Raw genomic sequence first — 22,929 nt, 5'->3', positions numbered from 1 at the left:
TATAAAATGTCTAATTACAATACAATACAAACATAGGACATCACAACATGTATATTGTCTCTGAAGAAAGATCAAATAACATTAAAAGTTAAAAAAAATTAAAAATCACAAGAATTTACTGTCAAAAGTTAAATTACCTAAAATAAAATAAAGGTCAGTTGTTCAAATTTATGATAGAGTTTTAAGAATACAGTGTTTTTATGTTATTGTCTAATTCTAGAGATTTGATCAAATATTGGATTTCAAGTAAAAATATCTTGCATTTGGAAACAGATTTCAAATATTTGTTTTTGTGTATATACAATTTAGCAGAGAGAATTAATAAATTAATGACTAATTCAGTAGTTTTGTTTTCATTTGAACAATAACATATTACATATTTCATTGTAAATGCATCGGTCTTGATGAAATACATTTTTTAAATTCTTAACTCGCTCCAAAATAACTTCACAGTCACACATTACATTTTTTTTTATTATAGTTTCCTCTTCTTTATCACAGAAAAGGCATTGTCCTCTAAGTCCATGAATTTAGGTAAGTTATTGCAAGGATACATTTTGTGCAAGATTTTAAAGTGAATTTCTTTTACTTTATTTCATCTACAAAATTTGTGAGGGAGCAACCAAGCTTTCTTCCATTCAATTTCAGTAATATATGCATTCCAGAAGAATTTCACTCAATGCGAGATCTTGTTTCTTGGTGTAAAGTTATTTTATGAATGTATTATTGTATTATTATTACACTTCTTATCCAGCAGGGGGCAACCTTCTAACATAGGTTGTGCATCTAGACATGTTCTCCAAACCACAAGTGAGATTTCATTCATTTGAGTACGTACTGATGGTATTGCTTTACAGAAATAATTACATTTTTTATAATGTATTGGTAAATTATATATTTCTAAGAACTTTCTATACGAGAGTGTCTTAGTTAAACTTGTCTAGTTAAATAAAGGTTAAATAAAAAATAAATAAGAGTACATACCTCGAGCTGCGTAAATCACGACTGTGCGCCCAGACGACGTCAATAGTATGCGTCCAAGAGTCGGAAGGATAGAGCGGTCCAAGTTTATTTTTATTTTATTAACAACAAATCAATACATAAAGCACATGAGGGAACACAAGCATACATAGATTACAAACAATGGACAATCGAACAAGGGGGTACAATATCACATTACAATTACACAAGGACCTTAAGGGACATGCATATACTTACAATTCTAACAGCTTTTTGTTAGTAGAGCATTTAACCGTCTTAAAATACAGTTCAATTTATTTTTGTAGGATACGAAAATGTAGTTTTCTGTTTGTAAATGTACATTTGTGTATATGAAATTTGGCCAAAAGAATAATGAAATTAATTACATAAAAATGTTTCAGCTTATTTCTATTGTATGTAAAGAATCCAAACAGTACATCTCTCCACAATAGTGTAAAATCTTCATAAATGTGTTCAATTATAAACCTACTGATGTCTTGCCACAGTTTTCTTTCATGAATACAATGCCCAAAAAGATGCAACACTGTTTCTGGGTGGTCATTACAAATGGAGCAATTTGAGTTGATGTTTTCCTTAAACTTCTTCATATAGTGGTTGGCAGAATAATATTTATGAATAATTTTAAAGGAAACTTCCTTAATTTTGTTAACAAGTAGGTATGTGTTTGGCAACATCCAAACTTTTTCCCAACAGATATTATCAATAAATCCATTCCAATAAGGCATGACATAAGGTATAGATAGATACAACATCCTGCTGAAACAAGGACAACAAGCTCTGTTGTTGAATGGACCAAAAGAGAAACAAATCTTTCCTACTGATGAGTCAACAGGGACAATAGAAGGCAGGCTCTGAGGTTCAGGTCTTGACACGTTCCTGAATAACAGAGCAACACCTGAGGGAATGGCATCTAAAACAATTGCAAAATCTTTAGGTGTTTACAGGGACCTTGTAAAGTGATAAGAATTCTTTATAACTGAGTAAAATACCCTCTGCATTTACCAGTTGACTCACCAATAGGATATTATTTCGGAACCAATATTCTAAAAACAAAGAGGTATTTTTATACAATATATCCCGATTATTCCATATATAATATCTGTGTGGAGAAAAATTGTGTTTATAAATTAAGGACCATGACAAGAAAACCTGCCGATGAAAAGCAGAAAGTTTCACTGGAACTTTGTCAATATTATAATTGCAAAACAACATGAAGTTAAGGCCACCAAAAGTAGAGAAGACATGATGAGGAAAACAATTCCAGATAGAAGTGGGTCTTCTTAGGAATTGTTTTATCCAATAGATCTTAAAAATATTATTTAAAGTAGTAAAGTCCAGAAAATTCAGTCCACCATTCTCATAAGTGTTCATTACAACAGTTTTCCTAATGTAATGGGTATGGTTTCTCCAAAGAAAGTTGAAAGCATCTGGTCTATCTCCTTGCTTATTTTACTGTCAAGATATAAAGATAGAGCACCATATGTTAGTCTAGAGATACCTTCAGCCTTGGTTATTAGGACTCTACCTTTTAAAGATAAGTCCCTCTGTAGCCATTGATTTAGTTTCTTCTGGGGTTTTTTAATAAGAGGGTTCAAATTTAGTAAGCCTCTAGACTTCTGATCCTTTGTAATGGTAATGCCTAAATATGTAAGTTCTTCTTTTACTGGAATACCATAATATGAAGGTGTCACACAATCTTTGACAGCTATGAGTTCACATTTATTAATGTTAAGATATAGACCAGACGCTTTGGAAAAGGATTGTAATCACATCGATCGATATGGGAATTTAGTTAGCGTCTTTCAGAAAAAGTGTAGTATCGTCAGCCAGCTGACTTATAATAATTCCTTTACCAGCTATGGAAATACCTTGTACAGGACTATTATTTAAAGAATATGCAAGAAGTTGGGTGCAAAATAAAAACAGGTACGGAGAGATTGGACAACCTTTCCTAATTCCTCTCTTTAAATCAAATCTAGGTGAGGTGCCATATTTCAATTTGATAGAGCTGTTACCATTTGCATAAAGAGTCTTAATAGCCTTACAGAAAAAAATCCCCAAAGCCAAGTCTCTCAAGGGAGTGGAAGAGAAACTGATGCTCTACTGTGTCAAATGCTTTATAAAAATCTAGAAATAATATGAAGCTATCCTCAGTTATTAGGTCTGAGTAGTCAAGTATGTCTAATACTAGTCTGACATTGTTAGAAATATGTCTGTTCCTCATGGAGCCAGACTGTGTTTCATCAATGATTGCATCCAGGACTTCTTTAATTCTTTTTGCAAGTAGTAAGGCTAATATCTTACAGTCATTATTAAGAAGACAAATTGGATGCCAGTTATCGATGAGCAGCACTTCTTTTTTAGGTTTAGGTATCAGTGTTATTAACCCCTGACTCATTGTAGGAGGGAGAACATTGTTTTTAATACTCTCTAAAAAGACTTCAAATAGGAAGGGAGCTACTTGTTCAGAAAATAATTTATAAAATTCTGATGTAATTCCATCAACACCTGGTGATTTATTGTTCTTTAGATGTTTGATAGACTCTATAATCTCTTCAACTTTGATGGGTTCATCACACTGTTTAGATTCTATATCATTGATAGAGTGAACATTATTCAGTGAGTTAAAAAAACATATCTGTGGATTCCTGACAGTACGTAGAGCTATACAATTTTCTGTAAAAATTGCTACAGGATTTAGCGATTCATTTTTGGTCATCTGTAATAACACCATCAATGTTTAACTTATGGATAGTGTTATTTTTAGAGTGAAATTTCTCAAGTCTAAAGAAATTCTGAATTCTGTTCTCCCTCCTCAATCCATTTTTTCTAGATCTAATAAAGGCTCCTGCTTTTAATTTATATATATTATTGTTTATTTTGTAACTCAATTAGTTCCATCTTCTCCTCCCCCAAGAGGCCGGCAGGGGACCTCTGAGAAAGGGAAGTTATCTTAATGATCACCTTTTCCTCCTCAGCTCTTCTGGTCTTAGCAAGATTACTACCGTATTTTCTAAGGTATTTGGACACCTCAAATTTAAAGAGCTCCCAGTTCTTGCAATAAGATTTTTCTTCACAAGCCCTTTCCCAAAAGTGTGAGAGCAGATCTTTAACCTCAAATTTAACTATATCATTATTTAATAATGAGCTATTTATCTTCCAGTAGGATGCTCTACCAAGGTTCGTATCAGGGGTAAATATTTTGATATCAATGTAAATAGCCCTATGGTCTGTGAGGGGAGTAGTACAAATATTTGTAGTAACACACTCACTATCAATACATTTGGATATAAGCCCAAAATATATTCTGGATTGTCTGGAACCAGTTTTGTTACTCCAAGTGAATGATCTTTCGGCCAGAAACCTCTCTCTCCATAAGATCAAACTTTTCCATAAAAAGTATTAAACCCAAATTCTGATTGGTTGGCCTACCTGGGGGCCGTCTATCAGTTGAATTATCTATTGTAATGTTAAAGTCCCCTCCTATCAATAATAACGAATTGGGAAATTTAGATAACCAATGAAGTATATGTTTCTCTATAGATTCAAGCAACTCATCATTCTCATGTTTGGTGTTGTACCCGTAGAAGTTTACAGTAGTGAGTGTAATGTCATTGTAACTGATCATTCTCATGTTTGGTGTTGTACCCGTAGAAGTTTACAGTAATGAGTGTAATGTCATTGTAACTGATCACAAGACAAATAAAGTGACCAAAGGGGTCACATTCCGAGTGTAGAATATTACCACCAAAGGTATTTTTCATTGTAGTGACACCGGCGGAGCGTTCAGATCCATGGGAGAGCCAAATATCGTTGCCCCACTGTGACCTCCAGAAGTTGGCATCAGCCGAAATTGAGTGACTCTTGAAAAAAGCAAAAATCTGTTTGAAATTGTTTAGCAAATAAAAATAAGGCATTGCGCTTCACATTGTTTCATAACCCCCTAGCATCAAGAGAAACTATAGACAATGACAAAACAATAAAGATTATATAAAAGTATAAACTGTAGTAGGATGAGTCAAAGACGTAGGAGCAGTGAACGTAAACGATAAGGAACCGAGATCTGCACCATTTAAGTCAATTTAAAGTGAAAATAGCTTATTCCATAACCTTTGAGCTAGACGTTACCTGGCTTTGAAATTCAACTCAACTGGAAATTATGTTCAAGACCAAACCAAGGGTTCTTGTAGTAAGAGAGACTAAAAACCCTCTTTAGTGAAATCAGGAACTATTCTGAGAAATAAAACAACAAATAATAATTTAAATAAAAGGGTACCTACTATTTTAAGTACATATGAAAACTGATCATAAAATAATTGAATAAAAAATGTTTTACATATAAATGTTCCTAAGACCTTTTTGGGAAATAAGTATTAATAACTAAATAGAACAATAACCGTGTAAAGTCAGAGCAGACCTGTATGCCCTTTAAAACAGTATTTTAGTTACTGTATATATAAAAAATAAATACAGCTTTCAATCTTCTTCGTAAGTTTGTAAACAAAATAGGTCTTCTGGTCAAGAACAAACTAATAAATTGAAATACCTGAGTATTCCTGAAAAATAGTCACCTGATGCTTGTTAGGTAAACAACATAAGGAAAATGAGAATACCATGGCTGAAACCGTCAACCTGTTCCTTCTGGTGAGATTTTAGGGAGGAATATGGATTTCTGAACCGTTGATGAAGCCTCGTCCTCCGACGAAGTAAGCAGCCTTCCCCTCATTTCGTGCTATCTTGATCGTTGGCCACAACTTGTCCCTTCTTTCTATGTCTTCCGGGCTGAGATGCTCGGCGAAACGCATACCATGGCTCTGAAGGAAGGCGTTCTTCCTAGCAGTTTTCCAGACAGCATCCCTGTAGAATCTGGTAGTGAACAGGATGGTGATACCCCTAGGTCTTGAATCGTTTTGCTGTTGCTTCTTGCCGAGGCGATGCACGTCGATGGTATCACCAACTTTGTTCTTCTCTGCAGGCAAAACTTATTGGCAGATATGGATAGCCTCTCCTCGCACATCTTCATTCTCCACCTCTGGCAAGCCGTGGAGTCTAAGGTTCCATTTTCTTGTGTATTGTTCCAGATCAGTGAGACGTCTATGGTAGACATTGTTATTCTTTTCCACATTTTTTTTTCTCAACTTTTGCCACTCTCGTTTTCACATCCTTGATTTCACCACATGCAAACTGTTTGAGTTGCGTCAATTCGAATCTGGTATCAAGATAAATGACAATGAGTCACCGATTGTATACTATGTATTTTTGATTAACTAAGCAATAAGTGGTAAATGCAATTTTCGTATATACGGGCTCTCTGTCCCACCTCGCAGGGCAAACAGAGAACTGACTTGTTCCTGACAAAGATATAACAATGTTTCAAGTCAGCTATGTTGCATAACACATACATACATCCACACAAGCCAACAGCAGATAATATTCAATCATATATATATGGTAACGGGCTATAGTGCATAACACAGAAACCTCAAAACTCCAGTCTTTTTCAAGCCTTCGATAACCGTGGTGTTCGCGCCTACCATTTTCTCAATGGCGTCACACCTGGAGTTGATGAGTAAGGAGAGGGTAGCCACGATGTCAGAGTTCATGTTGGGTTTTTTGGAGGGTGGAGGTTTGCACGGAGTATTTTTATTAACAACAAATCAATACATAAATCACACGGAGTAGCCGGTAAAGAGGGGAATTCGTCATCTTCAACAGCATTCGAAAGCATGCTATTTTCCATAGGCCAAGCGTAGTTATGGCAGTTGTCTATAAGCATGTTTCTCTCTTGTTGGTTAGCAAAAGAACGGCTAACTTCTTCCTTTCTTTTTTTGTCACGACTTCGCATGGACATGCCGAAATAAATGATCCAATTATCATTCAAGTCATAGGAAAGGTCTTATATCTTGAAAAAATAAAAATAGTAACGACTGTAAACTTTTTTTCATTTTTTTTCTCACAATCTTTCTGAAGTTTGGTGCGGAGCTCGGTAAAAAAACTAAAATTAAAAAAAAAAGGAGTCTGTTCAAGCCGCCATCTTGGCACCTCCGAGCGGTCAAAGGTAACTGCAACAGAAGCCGGTGGGATTAGCGTCATGATAGCAACACTCGCTGGATCCTATCTACATGAAGACTTCCTGTTTTTGTTTTTTGTCTTCAAAATAAATGTCCGGTGTAAAACACTATGATACGAAATTTACATTTTTTTGCAGCTTTGCGTAGTGCATGATATAATAAATATATATATACATTACCAGTCAAAGGTTTAGACACCTAGTCATTCAAGGGTTTTTCTTTATTTTTACTATTATCTACACTAGAATAATAGTGAAGACATCAAAACTATGAAATAACACAAGAAATTATGTAGTATCCAAAAAAAGAGTTAAACAAATATAATTTATATTTGAGATTCTTCAAATTAGCCACCCTTTGCCTTGATGACAGCTTTTCACAGGAATGCATTTCAATTAACAGATGTGCCTTGTTAAAAGTTAATTTGTGTAATTTCTTTCCTTCTTAATGCATTTCAGCCAATCAGTTGTGTTGTGACATGGTAGGGGTGGTATACAGAAGATAGCCCTATTTGGTAAAGGATCCAAGTCCATATTATGGCAGGAACAGCTCAAATAAGCAAAGAGAAATGACAGTCCATCATTACTTAAAGACATGAAGGTCAGTCAATCCAGAAAATGTCAAGGATTTTTTAAGTTTCTTTGGGCTCCCAAGAGGCGCAGTGGTCTAAGGCACTACATCTCAGTGCTAGAGGTGTCACTACATACACTGGTTCGATTTCAGGCTGTATCACAACCAGCTGTGATTGGGAGTCCCATCACGGCTCACAATTGGCCCAGCGTCGTCCGGGTAAGGGTTTGGACGGGGTAGGCCGTCATTGTAAATAATTATTTGTTCTTAACTGACTTGACTGGATAAATAAACAAATAATTTAAAAGCTGCACAAACCGTCAAGCGCTGTGATGAAACTGGCTTATATGAGGACCGCCACAGGAAAGGAAGACCCAGAGTTACCTCTGCTGCAGAAGATAAGAGTTACCATTAGAGTTACCAGCCTCCAGAATTGGCAATTAACTGCACCTCACAGAGTTCAAGTAACAGACACATCTCAACATCAACTGTTCAGAGGAGACTGTGAAACAGGCCTTCATGGTCGAATTGCTGAAAAGAAACCACTACTAAAGGACACCAATAATAAGAAGAGACTTGCTTTGGCCAAGAAACACGAGCAATGGACATTAGACCGGTGGAAATCTGCCCTTTGGTTTGATGAGTCCAAATTTGAGATTTTGTTTACAACCGCCAAGTCTTTGTGAGACACAGAGTAGGTCAACGGATGATCTCTGCATGTGTGATTCCCACCTTGAAGCATGGAGGAGGTGGCGTGATGGTGTGGGGGTGCTTTGCCGGTGACAATATCTGCAATGTTTTTTTTAAACATTTATTTCAAGGTACCAGCATTGCTACCACAGCATTCTGCAGCGATACACCATCCCATCTGGTTTGCGCTTAGTGGGACTATAGTTTGTTTTTAAACAGGACAATGACCCAACACACCTACAGGCTATGTAAGGGCTATTTGACCAAGAGGAGAGGGATGGAGTGCTGCATCAGATGACCTGGCCTTCACAATCACCCAACCTCAACCCAATTGAGATGGGTTTGGATGAGTTGGACTGCAGAGTGAAGGAAAAGCAGCCAGCAAGTGCTCAGCATATGTGGAAACTCCTTCAAGACTGTTGGTAATGCATTCCTCATGAAACTGGTTGAGAGAATACCAAGAGTGTGCAAAATTGTCATCAAGGCAACTTCGAAGAATCTAAAATATATGTTGTTTATATTTATATGTTTATATGTGTATATTTGTTTAACACTTTTTTGGTTACTAAAATCATTCCATATGTGTTATTTCATAGTTTGGATGTCTTACCAATTATTCTACAATGTAGAAAATAGTAAAAATAAAGACAACCCCTTGAATGAATAGGTTTGTCCAAACCTTTGACTGGTGCTGCATATATACAGTGCCTTGCGAAAGTATTCGGCCCTCTTGAACTTTGCGACTTTTTGCCACATTTCAGGCTTCAAACATAAAGATATAAAACTGTATTTTTTTGTGAAGAATCAACAACAAGTGGGACACAATCATGAAGTGGAACGACATTTATTGGATATTTCAAACTTTTTTAACAAATCAAAAACTGAAAAATTGGGCGTGCAAAATTATTCAGCCCCCTTAAGTTAATACTTTGTAGCGCCACCTTTTGCTGCGATTACAGCTGTAAGTCGCTTGGGGTATGTCTCTATCAGTTTTGCACATCGAGAGACTGAATTTTTTTCCCATTCCTCCTTGCAAAACAGCTCGAGCTCAGTGAGGTTGGATGGAGAGCATTTGTGAACAGCAGTTTTCAGTTCTTTCCACAGATTCTCGATTGGATTCAGGTCTGGACTTTGACTTGGACATTCTAACACCTGGATATGTTTATTTTTGAACCATTCCGTTGTAGATTTTGCTTTATGTTTTGGATCATTGTCTTGTTGGAAGACAAATCTCCGTCCCAGTCTCAGGTCTTTTGCAGACTCCATCAGGTTTTCTTCCAGAATGGTCCTGTATTTGGCTCCATCCATCTTCCCATCAATTTTAACCATCTTCCCTGTCCCTGCTGAAGAAAAGCAGGCCCAAACCATGATGCTGCCACCACCATGTTTGACAGTGGGGATGGTGTGTTCAGGGTGATGAGCTGTGTTGCTTTTACGCCAAACATAACGTTTTGCATTGTTGCCAAAAAGTTCAATTTTGGTTTCATCTGACCAGAGCACCTTCTTCCACATGTTTGGTGTGTCTCCCAGGTGGCTTGTGGCAAACTTTAAACGACACTTTTTATGGATATCTTTAAGAAATGGCTTTCTTCTTGCCACTCTTCCATAAAGGCCAGATTTGTGCAATATACGACTGATTGTTGTCCTATGGACAGAGTCTCCCACCACAGCTGTAGATCTCTGCAGTTCATCCAGAGTGATCATGGGCCTCTTGGCTGCTTCTCTGATCAGTCTTCTCCTTGTATGAACTGAAAGTTTAGAGGGACGGCCAGGTCTTGGTAGATTTGCAGTGGTCTGATACTCCTTCCATTTCAATATTATCGCTTGCACAGTGCTCCTTGGGATGTTTAAAGCTTGGGAAATATTTTTGTATCCAAATCCGGCTTTAAACTTCTTCAACAGTATCTCGGACCTGCCTGGTGTGTTCCTTGTTCGTCATGATGCTCTCTGCGCTTTTAACAGACCTCTGGGACTATCACAGTGCAGGTGCATTTATACGGAGACTTGATTACACACAGGTGGATTGTATTTATCATCATTAGTCATTTAGGTCAACATTGGATCATTCAGAGATCCTCACTGAACTTCTGGAGAGAGTTGGCTGCACTGAAAGTAAAGGGGCTGAATAATTTTGCACGCCCTATTTTTCAGTTTTTGATTTGTTAAAAAAGTTTGAAATATCCAATAAATGTCGTTCCACTTCATGATTGTGTCCCACTTGTTGTTGATTCTTCACAAAAAAATACAGTTTTATATCTTTATGTTTGAAGCCTGAAATGTGGCAAAAGGTCGCAAAGTTCAAGGCGGCCGAATACTTTCGCAAGGCACTGTAACTACACGGGAACATCTAAACTAGAGAATTATTAAAAATATTAAGGTGAAGCACATTGAGAAATGGTTGGAGCGTAAATAAATAAATGTCAAAACATAAAATCACATTTTATAATAAGAGCCTACTGGTTTTCATAGAGCTTGCGATTTCCTCATCTGATAAACCTCTACCACAACTTTCTGTCTCTAAGTGGTAGTATTAATTTCCAATATTTTGGGTGAATGAGATTTGATTGAGCTGCACTACTGACACTTCCTCGTACGAAATCTTGGCTACATCAGGATGAAAATCAGAAGCAAGTTATTTATATATTTTCCATATACAGTGATTACCATTGTGACCAATGGAATGGGTGGAGTAAAAGGCAAGCAACACTCCGTATTATTCAGAGCCCCATGAAATGACACCATACTGTCGAAGTCAGGAAGTTTACATACACCTTAGCCAAATACATTTAAACTCAGTTTTTCACAATTCCTGACATTTATTCAGAGTACAAACTCCCTCTTAGGTCAGTTAGGATCACCACTTTATTTTAATAATGTGAAATGTCAGAATGATAGTACAGAGAATTATTTATTTCAGGTTTTATTTCTTTCATCATATTCCCAGTTGGTCAGAAGTTTACATACACTCAATTAGTATTTGGTAGCATTGCATTTAAATTGTTTAACTTCGGTCAAAGATTTCAGGGAGCCTTCCACAAGCTTCCCACAATAAGTTGGGTAGATTTTGACCCATTCCTCCTGACAGAGCTGGTGTAACTGAGTCAGGTTTGTAGGCCTCCTTGCTCGCACACGCTTTTTCAGTTCTGCCCACAAATTGTCTATAGGATTGAGGTCAGGGCTTTGTGATGGCCACTCCAATAACTTGACTTTGTTGTCCTTAAGCCATTTTGCCACAACTTTGGAAGTATGCTTGGGGTCATTGTCCATTTGGAAGACCCATTTGCGACCAAGCTTTAACTTCCTGACTGATGTCTTGAGATGTTGCTTCAATATATCCACCCAATTTTCCTCCCTCATGATGCAATCTATTTTGTGAAGTGCACCAGTCCCTCCTGCAGCAAAGCATTCCCACAACATGATGCTGTCACCCCTGTGCTTCACGGTTGGGATGGTGTGCTTCACGGTTGGGATGGTGTGCTTCATGGTTGGGATGGTGTTCTTCGGCTTGCAAGCATCCCCCTTTTTCCTCCAAACATAACGATGGTCATTATGGCCAAACAGTTCTATTTTATCAGACGAGGACATTTCTCCAAAAAGTACAATCTTTGTCCCCATGTGCAGTTGCAAACCGTAGTCTGGCTTTTTTATGGCGGTTTTGGAGCAGTGGCTTCTTCCTTGCTGAGCGGCCTTTCAGGTTATGTTGATATAGGACTGGTTTTACTGTGGATATAGATACTTTTGTACCCGTTTCCTCCAGCATCTTCACAAGGTCCTTTGCTGTATCCGCAAAATACCAATCTCAACAGCAACAGTGAATAGGCGACTCCGGGATGCTGGCCTTCTAGGCAAAGAAATATCCATCTCAGACTGGCCAATATATATATATTTTTTTTCTTAAGGCAAAATAACACAGATACTGGACAGAGGAACTCTGCCTTAGAAGGCCAGCAACCCGGAGTCGCCTCTTCACTGTTGACGTTGAGACTGGTGTTTTGCAGTTACTACTTAATGAAGCTGCCAATTGAGACTTGTGAGGCGTCTGTTTCTCAAACTAGACACTAATGTACTTGTCCTCTTGCTCAGTTGCGCACCAGGGCCTCCCACTCCTTTTTCTATTCTGGATAGAGCCAGTTTGCGCTGTTCTGTGAAGGGAGTAGTACGCGTTGTACTAGATCTTCAGTTTCTTGGCAATTTCTCGCATGGAATACCCTTCATTTCTCAGAACAAGAATAGACTGACGAGTTTCAGAAGAAAGTCTTTGTTTCTGGCCATTTTGAGCCTGTAATCAAACCCACAAATGCTGATGCTCCAGATACTCAATTAATCTAAAGGAGGCCAGTTTTATTGCTTCTTTAACGGCTGTACTAACATAATTGAAAAAGTGTTTTCTAATGATCATTTAGCCTTTTAAAATGATCAACTTGGATTAGCTAACACAACATGCCATTGGAACACAGGAGTGGTGGTTGCTGATAATGTGCCTCTGTACACCTATGTAGATATTCCATTAAAAATCAGCGGTTTCCAGCTACAATAGTCATTTGCTGGGGTGGCAGGGTAGCCTAGGGGTTAGAGTGTTGGACTAGTAACTGAAAGGTTGCAAGTTCAAATCTGTCGTTCTGCCCCTGAACAGGCAGTTAACCCACTGTTCCTAGGCTGTCATTGAAAATAAGAATTTGTTCTTAACTGACTCATTAAATAAATAAAAAATTACAATGTCAACACTGTATATTTAATGTTATTTTAATGGGCAAAAAAGTTTTTCTTTCATTAACAAGGACATTTTTAAGTGACCACAATCTTTTGAACGGTAGTGTATATTTCGTATCCAGTGATTCACATTGGGGACATTTATTTGACATTGGAACATGTTTTAAAACCCACGTTGACGCTTTTTACGTAGGGGACTTTTATTTAGAATAATTTTGAAATTCCGTGACCCGGTAGTACTTTTTTAGTGTTGCTGACAAGACACTGATAGCCGGGTGGTTATTAAACGTCTGCACAGTAGCTAATTGTTGGACAAAAACCGTCGTTACTTGTAAAACAAGTAGAGGAATGATAGATATTACCACCGGCAGTCATGTCGTACTGCAAGCAAGAGGGTAAGGTTAATGGCGCACATCCACACATTTTCATTCATTTCGCTCGTGCAATGTCATTGACTGGCCTAGCATGTTGGCTAGCTGCTAGTAGCATGTCAGTGTTGCTTATTCCGGCGTTATTGGTGCACTAATTCCATGTAGATTGATCGTTATAGGTTCAACGAGGTCTATAACTAGGGCAATCAGATTATGTCAGTATTAATCCAATTTGTAGAGGTAGCTAGATAGCTATCTGGCTCGTTCTACTAATAGCCTAACGAGGCTTGAGGACTTTCTTTCAGAGCTGTCAAAGAGCAGGTCATGTCAGGTGACAGTTCAGTTTGTTTTATATCAGGACCCTGTTGACTTAACACTGTGTGCAGAACTCTGTTGAAAAACAGCTGTTGAATTGCTAACTTAACACCTTTATGGCCAACATTAATAGTCTACAGCGTGCAATGATCCAATAGATAAATGCACTGTTGTTTTTGGGGGGTCGGTCAGACAATATACACAATATTAACCATTACATTTTATGGACTCCCACTTTGATTTAAAACCAGCCTGGAAACCGGGGAGGGAAGTGCATTTAGTTGCCATCTGTCATGCTGACCTCACCTATGTTTTCTCCTTGCCAGGTAAAGATCGCATTATTTTTGTTACCAAGGAAGACCATGAAGCGCCCAGCAACGCTGAGCTCATTGCAGATGACCCCAATGACCCCTACGAAGATCAGGGTCAGTGGGCTGTAGATTCTCTGAATTCATGTTGGGGATGTGGAAGGATTATGAAACACTCATCAGTAGTGTAGTCATTACAAAGATACCAAAGAGGTGTATACTGAAGAATGATGAAGGGTCGCAATTACAACCATGTCAGTACATTATTATATCCCTATTCCTCTAGGCCTGATCCTGCCCAGTGGGGAGATCAACTGGAACTGTCCATGCCTGGGAGGGATGGCTAGCGGGCCCTGTGGGACACAGTTCAAGGAGGCCTTCTCCTGCTTCCACTACAGCAATGAAGAGGTGAAGGGTTCAGAGTGTATCGACAACTTCCGTGCTATGCAGGAGTGTATGCAGAAGTACCCCGAGCTCTACCCCCAGGAGGACGAGAATGAGGGAGCTGACGCTGCTGCCCCTCCCCTCGTTGATTCTACTGCCCCTGTGCCCACCGAGGACTCTTCCCCAGCCTCAGTACCCTCTAGTAACTCTACCCCGTCCCCACCAACACCTGAATCTGCCCCGTCATCCGACAAAACACCACCAACAGACAGCCAGGCTGCCAGCTAAAATCACCCAGCATCCCCCAGTCTCTCTCTTAAACCACTGCCGAGCACAGGCCACATTCATGGGAGATCAGCTGTGTGTTCACTGGTGCCTCAGACTTTATCTCTTGGTTCAACGTTCATCACAAAGGATAATGACTTTAAAGGGGAGCTAGTACTGCAGAGGAGTTCTATCTCTTCCAGGGAATATCAGTTCATTCTGTGAGAGGAGGAGGCTTTATTGTAGTGGTTGTTTGAGCTCCTGAGGTTCCTACAGTGCCAAGTTTGTAAGGGAGGGGGGGGGGGGGGGGGGGGGGGTCGTTTTCTGCAGGGGACTTTAGTTAAGACTCGCAACCAACACATTTTTCTGCTTATCAAGCTTCAAATCAGATGTGTTGTGCCATTCTACGTTAATGCTACAATGGAGGTGTGTAACCTTCTGTCAATGTTACTGTTACTGCTAGTTTGTAATTACTTGACTTCATGTTTGTGCTTGACAGATCATAGTAAGCAATTGAGCTAGTATTAAAGCTTGATTACTCTTGTTCTCAGTTGCTGGTCAAAGATCATGTGACATGTCTGTTTTTCCCACTTAAGTTTTGTCAAAAGGCCTGAACGTCGCTGGTGGCAGGAAGTTTTTCCACCAACCTGTATTTTTCAGTTAAATCTGAGTTTTAGCACAGCCTACATTGCCTCACTATTATATAATAGTTTTTTCCATCAAATGACCACCCTAAGAAAGTGGAAATCCATTGTGTCTATGCAATAATTTCCTCTAAGGAGAGAATGAAACACTGCGAGACAACGGGTTTTGTTATGAGGTGCATAATGGAGATTTAATGCATACATTTACACAAATCACAATGACATCAATACTTGATTTATGTGAAAATCTGAGATGCAGTGAGTGTGTAAATCTCAGGAATCGGGTCTTTTGAGATCCTATTAGTAGTGTATGTGGACACCTCGTAAAACATCTTCCAAAATCATGGGCAAAGATGTTCAATAGGGTTGAGGTCAGGGCTCTGTGCAGGCCAGTCAAGTTTTTCCACACCAAGCTAAACAAACCATTTCTGCATGGAACTCGCTTTGTAGGGCGGCAGGTAGCCTAGTGGTTAGAGCGTTGGACTAGTAACTGAAAGGTTTCAATATCAAATCCCTGAGCTGACAAGGTAAAAATATGTCGTTCTGCCCCTGAACAAGGCACTTAGCCCACTGTTCCTAGGCCGTCATTGAACATAATAATTTGTTCTTAACTGACTTGCCTAGTTAAATAAAGGTAAAAGAAAACAAAATAGTGCATGGGGGCATTGTCATGCTGAAACAGGAAAGGGCTTCCCCAAACTGTTACCACAATGTTGGAAACACAGAATTGTCCAGAATGTCATTACGTAGTGTCGCGTTAAGATTTCCCTTCACTGGAACTAAGGGGCCTAGCCTGAACTGTGAAAAACAGTTGGTGCTATGCATTGGGGCAGGTAGCGATCTCCTGGCACCTGCCAAACCCAGATTTGTCTGTCGGACTGCCAAAAGGTGTAGTGTGATTATCACTACAGAGAATGAGTTTCCACTGCTCCTAGTGTCCAATGGCGGCGAGCTATACACCACTCAAGGATGGATTACTTGGCGGTCCCGTTCTGTGAGCTTGTGTGGCCTACCACTTCACGGCTGAGCCGCCGTTGCTCCTAGATGTTTCCACTTCACAATAACAACACTTACAGTTGACCGGGACAGCTCTAGCAGGGTAGAAATTTGACGAGCTGACTTGTTGGAAAGATGGCATCCTATGAAGGTGCCACATTGGAAGTCACTAAGCTCTTCAGTAAGGCCATTCTAATTCAAATATTTGTCTATGGAGACTACATGGCTGTGTGCTCAATTTTATACACCTGTCAGCAAAGGGTGTGACTGAAATAGCCTAATTTGCTAATTTGAATGGGTGTACGCATACACTATACACAAAAGTATGTATTTTCTAGTTAGAGGGTTCTGAAAGGCCAAATGTGTTTGGTGCTGGCTGCTTTTATCAACAACTCCTGTTCTTATGAAGAAAGGCTGGTGAGTGTATATATATACAGTAGCATCTAGACAGGTGCTAGGCAATCATTGTACAAAAACTATTTAGTCAATGTTGAAATTGTGCAAAGCTTGAGTATCCATCCACAGGCGCTTCCTTCACCTGCTTTTAAAACATAATTTAAACCTTAATGGACTGCTACTCCTATTTAACCTCTCCTGATTAAAGTTAATACTGAACCATGTCTAATTTCCTCTTTCACACCTTTCTAATCTTATGTTTAAATCCTTCAAACACAAATGAAGCTACCTATTCATATATACAACTGGCCCATGATGCTTTGAAAGTGATTCTTCCTCAGGGATCCTGAGTTTATTCTTTGGTAAAACTGCACCACACACACAGCCTTGGATTAAGATATTAGCTACATTTTCGTAACACTTAAGTTTCTCAGGTTTATCTTTTGATGTACTTTGTAGGCCCTATTTGTTGCTGGAAAAGGCGATGGCGATGTGTAGACTTAGATTACCACCAGACCTGCACCCTGCGATTGCACTACGCTGAAGAGAGACATGGAGAAGAACAATAGAAAAGAAAATGGAGTGTGGCCTGACCTGGGAAACTCCCCACCAAGAAGGCTGCAGACTAGAGCAGTGCACTCTTGTGTGCCTCAATATTTAAGTAAGTAGGTGTATTTTTAGCATTTTAATTGGAACACTAAATGATTGGAATTGGATACTGATAAATATATAGTACACTAAAAGCAGAGACTGGAATGTAATATATTGTTATAGAACCTAGTAGGCATTTTGATGTTATCATTAAAGGCATGGCTTTTGACATACACAAAGTCTGTAAAGCTTGTATACCAGGGTTTGTTGTGTCTGATAGTTAACACTGGCTTGCAGAAAATAATGGCTCAAATATGACTACCCAAACATTCATTGGATTCCAGAAGGATGCTTTTTTTAAAATGTTTGTGTGTGGTATTTCCCCCAAGTTAAATCATCTTCACAAGAATGGCTCAAAAGATTCCAGTCAGTCCTCTTTGCATCATATGGCAGGGTTGTAGTCTTTTAGGGGGAAGATTTTCCATAGCCGTCATTGGTCAAGACACTCGGTCAAGCCTTTTCCACTGACTTTCAGTCCCTTTCCTGAATTATCTATTGAACCAGTCATACAACCCTCAATTTCCTTTCAAATTGCTCTGTTAATGGTTTGGAGAGGGTGTTCTGGGCAGCCCTGCCTTAGGCCCTCCGATATGTGGGTCCCCAGTTGAGGGGTCCAGGGAACCACCACACTCTGCATGGTGACCAGCAGCCGCCCTGTCTCTACCTCCTCTGGACCCGCCAGTAGGTACTCCACACCTAGAAGAAGAGGGAGAGGAGAGGGTTCAGCCTCCATCCTGTTTAGAAGAACATATATCAGAGTGAACAGAGTAGCTACCAACCTTGTGGAAAAATAAGGATGATATTTAGAACATTACTGAATATAGTCGCACAATATTCTGTTCAGTGATGTATAAATTGGGCTACCTGGATTAAGGATGGGGCAGGTGCACCCCCGGCTAGTCCAGGAGAGGGGGTAGATACTGTGGGTGCCCTGGGAGAGAGGCACCTGTCCTGAACGCAGGACCTTGCGAACTTTGACCTGTACCTCTGCGTGGCTCCCCTTGTCATGAGCTGACAACACACTGGCTTTGATCACTGCCACAGACACACATGGAGACATACATCACTGAAAGGGTGAAGGGTACATTTAAAAGAATGTAGGATGTGTACAGTATGTGAGAACCTTGGGAAATATTTTACCATAGGCATATTTGGTCTTGCAGAGATCTGAGACACTCCTCAACTTTCTCTCCTTACAACTGCATTTCCCTGGAAGGAGCCATAGACAGTGTCAGCAGCACAATATGTTTACTCAAACCTATGAAGGCAAGCAATAAGTAGTGGGTGGTGCATGACTCTAATGCTGGTGTGAAATATTATTCACCTGTGTAGTGCAGGGCAGAGACTGCCAGTTGCTTTGACCACACTGGCTCACCCTCAGTGGTCAAGGCATGGTCCATGGCAAGAATCTTGCCTCCCATAGGTATATTTAAAACCTGGTTATTTGCATAGCTGATGAAGTGACAATGAGAATACAGAGGTAAGATGTTATTGCGGAGTGAAACTGGAAATAGGAAAGAAAGTCACATATGAAGTGTTAGATTTAATAGTGAGAAATGGGCTTAGGGTTTACCTGTCCAGGCAGAGCCCAGTGTGGGGGTCACAGTTTTGGGGACAAGCACAGGGTTTGCACCCCTCTCCCCCAAAGCCCCAGTATCCAGGGAGGCAATGGTTGCAGCCTGTTCCCCCCACACCAGGTCTGCAATGGCACTGTCCACTCCTGGGGTGGCACCATCGGCCCTCCTCCCCAGAGATGGCTGGTAATGAGCCCAGTGGGTCACACCAACAACCTGTTAGCGAAAGAGCGAAACAGAGACACACAGACTTAGCAAGAACACACACACCCTCTCCCTTGTTTCCTCTCGCTCTATCCCCACGTTGTTACAAATCCATACCACTAGAGGGAGATAATGTTTTAATATACACATGTTTTCAGTTTCAAGTAGAGTTCTTTAACTTTGACTTGTCTGTAGGTTATCCTGACTTACGTGTGCAGATGTGGGGGGAGTTGAGGGGCATGGCTGGTTGGCGGTGGTAACCGTGGCGACAGCGCTGGCACCTGCGCCCAGCTGTATTGTGTTGGCAGTCGTCACAGACACCCCCACTGGTGCCCTCCAAGGACAGCCACGCCCTCTTGGAGAAATGACAGCTCTCTGCATGGCCGTGACACTCACACTCTGGAGCACAGGGAGACAACGACGGGACAGGGGAGAGGATGGAGCGGTTAGTAAGGAGGAAAAACATGATTTAATGACACCCAACAGTAGGGTTGCCAACACTCCCAGTTTAGCTTGGAGTCTTGACCTCCCTGCATGTTCTACAACTTTTACAGGAGATTTTTGTTCATGTTTGAATTAAACTAATAACTGAAATGTAAACAATGTTGAAGTATTTCTATAATCTCTCAACATGAGCTTGATTTGAGCTGGCAACCCAACAGGGCCTGATCCCTTTCAGTAGGGCACTCACTATGACACGGGTGTGGCTCCCCACTGCTGCCATTGGCTGGCTTCCAGGACTGGTCATTGTAGAGTGGGCCACACCTTTCACAGTGTTCTCCTGCTGTGTGGTGAGTGCACACACACCTGCCAGCCACCTGCAATAAACATCAGGTCTATTGGCCCCATGTGACAAATACAATTAGATTTGAAACATCCACAATAAAAGGACAAGCATAGCTACTTAAGGGTTTTTAAAGCACACAGATACACACAGGCTGAGCAGACCACACTCACCATGTCCTTCAGTGTGTCCTGTCCACCTCTGTGGGGTAAGCAGTGTTCTGCATGGCCATGACAGAGACAGGTCCCCCGAGCCAGGAGAGTGTAAATGGCAAATGGAGCTGAGGCAGGGGCCTCTGAGCTGGGCTGGGGGGAAGGGAGAAGGGGAAGATTCAGGTCCGCAGGAGGTTTGAAGAGTCTGATGGAGGAAGAAGAGGTGGAAGGCGCAACAGATAATGGGCAGGTCTGAGCCTTGAGAAGTCTGAGGCGGAGGTTGGTGAGGGTCAGCTGGGAAAGGCCCTCTGGACTGTAGGGGTCAACTAATCCACCAGGACCCAGAGTCCGAAATATCACCTGTGAGAAACATAAGGGTCTACTGTCTATATACTGTATGTCTACTGTGCTTCTAGAACTCTGCTTTTGTCTTACCCCACAAAGTGCATGAGACACTCTGTCCTCTTACCTCTCCCCTGCTGCACGGCTTGGCACTGGAGTACCGGGACGTACACCGCGAGCCATGCTGACTGGTGTCATCAGGAAGACCAAACGCCAGACTGCAGTTCTGTGCAAACAGCTTGAGTGTTTCCCACGTCCGGCCGAAGTCCTGCGAGCGCTCCATGGCCATGGCAGCGGGCCTGGGTGAGTGGAACAGCAGCACCACATGGGTCAGACAGAAACGGGTCTCCAGGTCCAGACGGACCTCCTCCACTTGGTCAGTGCCCACGCCCGAGCCCCACCAGGTGTCTGGGTGCAGGAAGGGATCATCCACCATGTGGGCAGGAGGGTGGAGATGATCTGGACAGGTGTGGAGGGGAGTGGGGCATGGGGAGTGGTGGGACCCATTCCCACAGCAGCCTGAGAGGGTGGTGAGGGTCCTACCACTGGCCAGGTTGCCCATGGGAGGACTGCAGGCATGGTCTACACACCTGGAGGCTGAATATGGGGTGGATGAAGATAGTTAATGCAGAAGAAATATAAAATAAGCTCTCTCATAACTGCATATTGGCTACTTTCCCATGGGAGGGTGTCAATGCACTCAGAGCGTCCAGCAGGAAAGGGAGCATTGTGAGCATGCACGTGTATCTCAGGTTGCATCTTCCAAGGTAACCCAATAATATCAGAGTAAATCGGGCGATAGGCTACTGAGAGTTATCAAGAACGAGTTTCGATCTTTTCCAGTCATAACTGTGAAGATAAGGCAGATAACGGAACCGCAGCTGGTGGCACTGTGTGCCCAATTCATCCCACAATGGAATTTGTTATGATAAATTCCTATAATCCACTGCGTCGTTACAATAGCGCCAAAAAGGCGAAGCCAAAAGAAGCAGTAATATTATGGCCAAAAATCTAACCTAAATCTAACCATCATATCAAATTAATTGATGGCCACTCACCTGTCCCGCTGTGCATGAACGCTACAATTAAAGCGCAGTTAATCGCCAACATCTCAAATCGAAGGCGACCTTCAAATCGTTTCATAGGTTTTTGACAATCCAACTGGATGGATTATTAGCAATCCAATGACAAGAAAACTCCCCACAGTCAAATAGTCTTATTATTCTTGGCAGCAGTGCAGATGCGCCTTAGCATCACATGCGTTTGTTTATTCCAAAGATAACCGCATTCCAATGCGAACCGCACAATTTCGCATAGCCTACATCCCAATCTATCGCTTGAAGTCCAATAGAGCCGCAGTTTGATTCAGCTATACGCTTTGTCTGACATCTTTAATAATGACGACAGGGAAATGATTGTTTTCCCATTCAGAGCATCAGCATTAACAATTAAAATTAGTCAATGAAGTGTGTCCCGTTCGCGGCTGGTCCATGTCTCTCAACGATAGAGTCAGACGATGCCCTGTCCCGACTACTGAGCTATTACCAAATATCTGACGAAAATAGCCCCAGGGCACTCAATTTTTAGGTCCGGCCTTGATAGCACATTGTCACACGGTGGATACTAGCCCATAAGGTTTCCCAAACTTGCTCCTGCCCCCCCCCTGGGTGGTTTTTTTGGGTTTTTTTTTGCCCTAGCACTACACAGTTGATTCAAATCATCAAAGCTTGATAATGAGTTGGTTATTGGAATCAGCTCTAGCTGACTAAACTCAACTCCATGAGTTATGATGAAGTTGCTTGGAGACTAGTGAGGGCGGATTGGAGCTCCGACATCGCATTAAAATAGTTTTTATCAAAAACTACAGATTTCAACACCCAAAGAATAGCCCTCATTAATGCTGGCAACTAATAGCTGACATTTACACAGATCGATTTCATGTGTAAATGAGGGATATTCTTTTGGTGCTGAAATCCGTCGTTTTTATAAAAATATATATTTTGATGTAATGTTGGAGCTCCAGTCCATCCACAATAGTCACTGCTCAACTCCATCGTAAATCGTGGAGGTGAGTTTAGTTGGCTAGAACTTCTCTGGACTGTGTGCATGGTTGAATACACAGGCTACTCAATCCACTTCACCACATGCCTGTCTGTTTTAGTCGATTGGCCTCAGAATCCCTTCTATAGGCCTAATACAAGATGCTCGATATTAAACACTTGGCCTCCAAAGTGTTGGTATACCACAGTGCTTCTACAAAATTCCCTGTGTCAACCATAAGGTCTATGTCAGGAAATTAACAGTCCATGTTGAACTTGTTGATGCATTCCTAACCCCTGGCAATATGGCACACAGACCCAGTAGATGAAATAAACACCATGTCTCTTTAATATTATGGCTCAGTGTAAATTAGATTTTATTCGCATAAATTACTTTAATAAGATGCAAATGTACAGACCATACTGATGGCATTTCCAGGCAGTGAACAGAAATTGGAACCA

The 22,929-nt window shown here is 40.8% G+C and overlaps 2 protein-coding genes across 5 annotated transcripts; one reads left to right on the top strand and one right to left on the bottom strand.

Annotated features, from left to right (window-relative positions):
• Positions 1-13,249: 13,249 nt before the first annotated feature.
• chchd4a (coiled-coil-helix-coiled-coil-helix domain containing 4a) lies at positions 13,250-15,235 on the top strand. The gene is made up of 3 exons (XM_021569663.3): positions 13,250-13,438; positions 14,056-14,154; positions 14,324-15,235. The coding sequence occupies exons 1-3, from the start codon at positions 13,417-13,419 to the stop codon at positions 14,707-14,709; spliced, it is 507 nt and encodes a 168-aa protein (XP_021425338.1). The 5' UTR covers positions 13,250-13,416; the 3' UTR covers positions 14,710-15,235.
• Positions 15,236-15,493: 258 nt separating this feature from the next.
• Positions 15,494-22,102, bottom strand: LOC110494525 (netrin-4). 4 transcript variants are annotated; one of them, XM_021569660.3, is made up of 10 exons: positions 21,487-22,102; positions 20,556-21,025; positions 20,108-20,446; positions 19,842-19,968; positions 19,361-19,549; positions 18,946-19,162; positions 18,697-18,824; positions 18,513-18,581; positions 18,237-18,407; positions 15,494-18,068 (listed from the first exon to the last, which is right to left on the bottom strand). In XM_021569660.3, exons 1-10 carry the CDS (start codon positions 21,569-21,571, stop codon positions 17,899-17,901), a joined length of 1,965 nt encoding a protein of 654 aa, XP_021425335.3. In that variant the 5' UTR covers positions 21,572-22,102; the 3' UTR covers positions 15,494-17,898. The 4 variants fall into 4 exon arrangements, with proteins under 4 accessions (XP_021425335.3, XP_021425337.3, XP_021425336.3 ...); XM_021569662.3 differs by having other exon boundaries at positions 20,108-20,239; positions 21,487-22,090; XM_021569661.3 differs by having other exon boundaries at positions 15,494-18,106; positions 21,487-22,076.
• Between the last annotated feature and the right edge of the window lie 827 nt (positions 22,103-22,929).

This window comes from Oncorhynchus mykiss, chromosome 17, assembly GCF_057628025.1.
Source record: "Oncorhynchus mykiss isolate SJ-2025 chromosome 17, ASM5762802v1, whole genome shotgun sequence".
Lineage (NCBI taxonomy): Eukaryota > Metazoa > Chordata > Actinopteri > Salmoniformes > Salmonidae > Oncorhynchus > Oncorhynchus mykiss.
The sequence above is the reverse complement of the archived record's forward strand: the minus strand, read 5'-3'. Positions and strand labels throughout refer to the sequence as shown.